At 50.6% G+C, this 6,752-nt stretch overlaps 1 protein-coding gene and 1 pseudogene across 1 annotated transcript in view; one reads left to right on the top strand and one right to left on the bottom strand.

The window, feature by feature from the left end:
• Window positions 1-324, bottom strand: part of CNIH1 (cornichon family AMPA receptor auxiliary protein 1) — a 13,543-nt gene extending 13,219 nt beyond the window's left edge. The window contains exon 1 of the mRNA XM_003792130.3: window positions 111-324. Within this exon, the coding sequence (XP_003792178.1) occupies window positions 111-191 (81 nt within the window). The 5' untranslated portion in view covers window positions 192-324. The remainder of the gene's footprint in view (window positions 1-110) is intronic.
• Window positions 325-3,375: 3,051 nt separating this feature from the next.
• Window positions 3,376-3,529, top strand: LOC111726123 (annotated as a pseudogene).
• The last annotated feature ends 3,223 nt before the right edge of the window (window positions 3,530-6,752 follow it).

Genomic DNA, 6,752 nt, shown 5'->3' with positions numbered 1-6,752 from the left:
GGGCCCAGCGCGCAGACCTCCGGGGGCCGTGACGGCCCCGACCACGGGCCCGGGGCCAGAACAGGCAGCGCCGCCGCCTCGCCCTCTTCTCCCCGGCCCCGGCTACTCACGTGCCAGATGGCGAAGAAGATGAGCGCGGCGGTGAGCAGCAGCGCCAGCATGTAGCAGAAGGCCGCGAACGTGAACGCCATGGCCGGGGAGGAGCAGGGAGCAGCGCCGGTGCCAGCGGAGAAAGGCGGCGCACGGCCCTCTGGGTAAAACCATTCACTTCCCCAGGCCACAGCCGCGACCGCCGCCTCCGCCGCGGCTGCCGCGGCGCTCGCCCTCCCAGCGCGGCTGCGCACTGGCCCCACCGCCGCGGCTCCCGCCCTCCTAGCGCGCCTGCGCACCAGCCCCGCCGCGCCGGCGCCCGCCCTCCCAGCGCGCCTGCGCACCAACCTTGGCGCCTTTCGATGGCGGATTGCCGCATCACACTTCCGTGGTCCGTGCAAGTGAGAAATTTTTCTTTCCTTCTCGCGTTTATTCCTTGAACAAACACTATATTTATTGAAAGAGTGCCTAATGTGTTTCAAACATTACGCTTCTCCCTTCGGATACAAAGACAAATTAGATAGTGCTTGCTCTGAGAGACGGTGCGAGGAACGAACACCTGAGTCGGCAATTACAGAGCCCAACCCTGCAGACGTCCTGGGTGCAGGGAGGTGGGCGGGGCCCAGCGGTCAGGGCTGGGTGCGGGAGGTGGGTGGGGCCCAGCGGTCAGGGCTGAGTGCGGGAGGTGGTCTGCGGGGCCCAGCCCGCTGGGCGGTCAGGGCTCCTGCAGGCTGGCCCGTGAGCCTGACCTGAGAAGTTAGAACCCGCAGTCCAAGGAAGCGGGACGAAGAAAATAAAGAGGGCTTGTTGTCTTAGGAGAAACCAGCAGCACTTTTGTATTGGATAGAATTGAGCGATAGAAAGGCGCTGGCAAGGGGTCAGATCATAGAGGCCTTGTATGCTTAGTTAAGGAGAGTCTATTGCATAAGCCCAAGTTTTTCCAGTTTCTTGTTCACCACGCACAATTAGAAACCCTTTTTCATTGTAACCCAGTGGAACATCATGTAGACAGCAAGTTATAGAGAGACTCTAGATTAGAGACAGATACAAATATAGCTGAAACAAAAACTTCACACAGGTGCCGTGAGTACTTGCCCTTCTATTCTTTTCTGCTGTTTTGTTTTGTGAGCTGGTTGAAACTGCAAAATTGGTTGACCACCTATTAACTGATTGCCACTGATAGAAGTGGAACTCATTGAAGGCTTTTAAGCAAGAGAAGGACATGTTTAGATTGGCGTTAAAGGTCGGTCCTACTAGCAGATTGTGAGGAATGTTTCAGGCACAGGGTCTGTCCAGTGCTGTGCAGAATTTTCTGTAATGCTGGACATTTTGACCTGTGCTGCCCAGGACAGTAGCCAATAAGCACACGTGGCTATTGAGTGCTTGCAGTGTCTAGTATAACTGAGGAATTGAACGTTAGAGTTTACATCATTTTAATTAATTAAAATGTAAATAGCCACTCATGGCTAGTAGCTTCTGTATTGAGAAGCTGGGCTCTACCACCAGGATCATGTGGCACCTTTACAGATCGCACGTGTACTTTCTCCAGATAGGCAGAGGCTCAGTTGGGAAGTCTGTGCTCTGCCAGGCCAATGTTAGCCCCACATTGAGTGCCCAGCATCACTGCCACCTGGGTGGGCGATGGGTGAGGTGCCACCAACTGTCAGGTGGCAGAAACCTGAGCTGAGTGTCCAGGCAAGTCTGGAGTTTGGGACACTGTATTTGTTCCCAAGCTTGTTCTTGGATTTCTTGAGCTCAAGAGTTCAAGACCAGCCTGAGCAAAAGGGAGACCCTGTCTCTACTAAAAAATGAAAACTAAGGCAAAAGGATTGCTTGAGCCCAAGAGTTCGAGGTCACCATGGCACTCTACTGAGGGCAACAAGGTGAGTTGCCCTCAAAAAAAAAAAAAAAAAAAAAGTCAAAAGAAGAGTATACTTACTGTGCTTTGAAGTTCGTTTGAAAATAATTTAATTACTGATCTTTAAAATTTTTTACAGCATACCTAAGACATGCTGCTCTCTAATTTCCATTAGGGGAAAGCTGACTGTTGGATCTGGGGGAGGTGGGTCAGATGAGGCTGGGGCTGAGCCAGGTGCCACCATTCCATGAGGTCAGCTGGGCAGAGAGAGGAAGGAATTGCAGCCCTTGCACAAACAGCCCTTGCAGGCCTTTAAGAGACCCTATGGAATGCCAGTGACCCAGAACCCAGGAGCTCTGAGTGACCAGCACATATTGTATTCCATTATAACGCCATGTTTTTATGGTAATGGCATCATCTCAGGTCTAAGATCACCTGTCAAAGGAGCTTAGTCTGTTCTGCTATAATAACACCACAGCCTAGGTAGTTAACAAACAGTAGAAATTTGTTTCTCACAGTTCTAGAAGCTGAGAAGTCCAAGATCAAGGTGCCAGCAGGATTGGTGTCCAGCAAGGACTGTTCTCTGCTTCCCAGATGGAGCCTCCTTGCTCCACCGTCCACAGAGGGAAGGAAGGGCAAAGTTCCTGTCCAGTTCCCTGTCTAGCCTTTTATAAGGCGCTCAACCATTCAGGAGAGCAGAGCCTTCACCACTTAGTCATTTCCCAAGAAGCCCCACTTCCTAACACCACCACAAAGGAGGTTCAGTCTCAATGAATTTTGAGGAAACACATTCAAACCATAGCTCAGGCTTAGCAAAGGCAGCTGGCAGCCAGCAGCTTGCCAGGCATGTCAGAGGGTGATACAAGCTTCCATAAAGATTCTGAATCTGAATTTTGCACACTTAATAGAATCAAACCCTGACTATGAAAAGTAAAGGCATAAAAAGGTTTGTGAAAACTCCAGCCCAGTAAATGATGGGACTATTTAGAACCTTCTAGAAGATCCCCGGGAGCTGCAAATAGTAGAATGGAGCTACCACCTAAACAGTCCCCCAGCCACATGAGTTATCACCAGTCCTTCACTAAGGAAGGGCCCGACATTGACACGGAAACAGTGGTGAGGAAGTGTCACGGGAGGGTCAACAAAGCAGGGCTGGAAGTCACTGCCCTGCACTCAAAATCTCAAAATGTCACTTTCTGAGAAATGCAGATGATAATTACACCTACCTCATCAAGTTGTGGTAAGAATTCAATGAGGTGTGACACACTCCCCTCAGATAAACAAAAGTGGCAATAACCCAACATGCTTGACAAAAGAAAACTTCAATGCAAGAGAAAAGAGGAAGAGGTGAGACTCTGAGCCTAAGTGAAAAAAATTTACATTTAAGAGAAAGGCGTTTATACACATCCAGAAAGAAACCTGAGGTCAACTTTGTGCAGGGCAGTATTGCAGCCAAGGAGGTTTATCCAAGGTATGATTATTGCTAATTGAAAACTTCCCAAGAAATCTGAGGTCATGTTCAGACTGCGAAGTTAATTACGTTAGAAAGCCTTGCCCAACTTGTAGCTTCTTCTGTGGAAGACCAACCAAGCAGCCGTAAGATCCTGTCACAGCTGATTGGACCAGGGCTGTGGTGAGGCCCATGCATCAAGTCACCAGTCACTCAGGATCCAAGGAGTGGATCCCTGGCTCTGCCTCACCAGATACACCTGCCTGATGCAGCCCCAAGCCAACCACACAGATTCCTTGTCTCCAGGGAATTCATGTGAGACACACAAGAACTCTCAGCGAACAAGAGCAAGGCCATGATGGGGAGACACTCGAAGAGAAAGTGGTCAGCATAACCCAGGGTACCCAGGACCCAGAGCAAGCTGGAATCAAAAATAGTAAGTTGGATCGGCGCCTGTGGCTCAAGTAGCTAAGGCGCCAGCCACATACACCTAAGGTGGCAGGTTCAAATCCCCAGCCCGGGCCCGCCAAACAACAATGATGGCTGCAACCAAAAAATAGTGGGGCATGTGGCAGGTGCCTGTAGTCCCAGCTACTTGGGAGGCAGAGGCAGGAGACTCGCTTGAGCCCAGGAGTTGGAGGTTGCTGTGAACTGTGATGCCACAGCACTCTACCCAGGGAGACAGCTTGAGGCTCTGTCTCAAAAAAAAAAAAATAGTAAGTTATGAATGCATCAAAACCACACTTAAGCAGAAGCAGGCACTTCCCCCATGGAACTTGCACTCCTTCTTCTACTAAGACAGTGGGAAGCTCTTCAGAATCAGTTCAAAAGTTCCATGTTTCTTTGGTCCATTTGGGCAGCTGTAACGACAGACTGGTGGCTTATAAACAGTGTTTCTATCTCACAGTTAGAGGCTGGGAGTGCAAGGTCAGGAGCTGGTAGATTCAGGGTCTGGTGAGGGCCCAATTTCTGATTCATAGGTGAAGGCTTCTAGCTGCGTCTTCACATGGCAGAAGGGCTATTTCTTAAGGGCACTTGTGGGGGCTCCACCCTCATAATCTAATGGCCCCAGCTCCTAATACCATCACCTTAGGGTAGTATTTCAACAAGCTAAGACAGAAATTGATATGAGAAGTGGGGTGTTACTATAATAAATGCCTAAAAATCTAGAACAGTCTTTAAATTGGGCAGTGAATAAAAGCTGCAAGAGTTTTGAGGTGCACGGCCATGAACAGAGACTTACAGGTGATCCTGGTGAGGGCTCAGGAGGAGAGAAGAGTTGTTAGGAAAGCTTCCATCATCTTAGAGATGACCTGAGTGGTTGTGATCAGGAAGTTAGCAGAAATTTAGACAGTAACAGGCATTCTGATGAGGTCTCAGGCAGAAAGGAGAAGCATGTTACTAAAACTGGAAGAAAAGCCCTCCTTTTTGTAACATGGCAAAGAACTTGGCTGGACTGTGTTCATGTCCTGGTGTTTTGTGGAAAGGAGAACTTAGGAATGGTGACACAGGACATGTGGCAGAAGAAATCTCAGAGCAAAGTGTTGAAGGACAACATGGCTTCACTTGATGGTTTTTGGTAAAATGAAAGAAGTGATTTAAAGATAGAATTTATCATTGAAAGAGAAGCAGACCTTAAAGATTTGGACATTTCTCAGCCTGGCCATGTTGTAAAGAATGAAAAAGCACAAATGGGAACAATAAAGGCATGGCCACACCAACGTGTGATGAGGAGACTAGCAAGGGAAGATGGAAGCCAGATTCTTTTCATGGAGCTAATGGGAGAGTAACGCTGGGAGCATTTTGGAGAACTTCAAGGTTACCCTGCCCATCACCTAATCCAGAGTGCCAGGGCCATGGGGGCAAAACAGTTCCAAGACTCTGTTCCCCACATCCTGGCACAGCCCTACTTGGTAATCCCAGCGGGGGCTCGAGTGGGTGAGGCTGAGGCCAGCCCTCTGGAAGGCACAGGTCGGGAGCCATGGAGGCATCCACACAGTGCCATCTCCATGGTGCATGGCACACAAGCTGTGGGGGCACAGATTTCAGAGGATGCCCCCAGAGAGCCTTGTGGCCCAGAGGGGACTGCCACAAGAGTGGACCCAAGACCCCAGACTGTTGAGCCACTGCAGTATAGCTGCAACCTAGGAGAGCCACAGGCACATGACTCCAAACCATAAGGGGGGTTGCACTGGCTTCTCCCGGAGAGGCTGTGAGGTCGGGGCCACCTATAGCCTTGCGGTGTCTGGAAGGTGGAGCCTGAGGTCAAGATCTTGGGGGCCACTCCTTTCTTTCCCAAAACGCATCTTTGGAAGAGGAATGCTCATCTCACGCCTGTCCCACCTTCACATCTTAGAAGTGCGTGACTGGTTTGGCTTCCCAGGCTCGTGGGTAGAGGGGATTGCTGCAGAATGAGCCTCCCCTTGAGTTTCGTACAGGTCTGACTTAGACGATATTTGGATGAGACTTCAACTTCGACTTTGAAGTTGATGCTAGAATCAGTTCAGTTCAGACTTTGGGGGCTACATAGATTGAGGGGCATGGTCAGGGCAGAATGCTACAGTCCAAAGGTTTGTGTCCCCTAACCCCCAAATTTATAGGTAGAAAATTAATCCCCAGGGCAGTGTGTTGTGAGGTGGGGCATCTGGGGTTTGATTAGGTCATGAGGCCTCTACGCTCACGGATGACATTAACACCCTTATAAAAAAAACTTGGGGGAGCCTCTTCAGCCAAGTGAGGACACAGATACCTTCTGAGGATCTGCTGGCACCTTGATGTTGAACTTCCCTGTCTCCAGACCTGTAAGCAATACATTTTCTTTTTTTAATACATTTTCGTGTTGAATGAGTTACCCAGGCTGAGGCATTTTCCTATAGCAGCCTGAATGGACTGAGATGCCGTGAAGGGAGAAGCAGGGGCCCTGGCGAAGGCGCCAGCCTGGACTCTGACAGAGAGGTGGTGGCTACAAGCTCAGCTGGGAGGGCCGGCTGGAAGCCACGGGGCACAGGAAGCACGCCCCACACCCAGGGGCCTGTGGCCAGAGTCAGGGCAGGGGGGATTAGTAAGGAGCCCACAAAAGCACCCATGAGGGAAAGAGCTGGTGTTGGCCACCCTCAGAAGGCAGAGACTCCAGATGGCCCCCAACCAGGCTAGAAGTCTCTCCCTGCTCCCTCAGGTTGCCCTCCCTCCTCTAACCCCAGAGGGACAAGAGACAACCAGTCACCAAGGAGCGAGGAGGAGCAACCATGAGGGACAGAGCACATGTCCATCCCATCCAGACTTCCCAGCAGGAGGTGGACTGGGAGCAGGCAGCTGGGAGGAGGGGGCAAGGTCTGGGGAGACAGCGTTAAAGAA

Source organism: Otolemur garnettii, unplaced genomic scaffold, assembly GCF_000181295.1.
Source record: "Otolemur garnettii isolate 467f Iridium unplaced genomic scaffold, OtoGar3 scaffold00054, whole genome shotgun sequence".
NCBI classification, from domain to species: Eukaryota; Metazoa; Chordata; class Mammalia; order Primates; family Galagidae; genus Otolemur; species Otolemur garnettii.
Note: the sequence above shows the minus strand (reverse complement) of the source record. Positions and strands in the feature narration are given on the sequence as shown.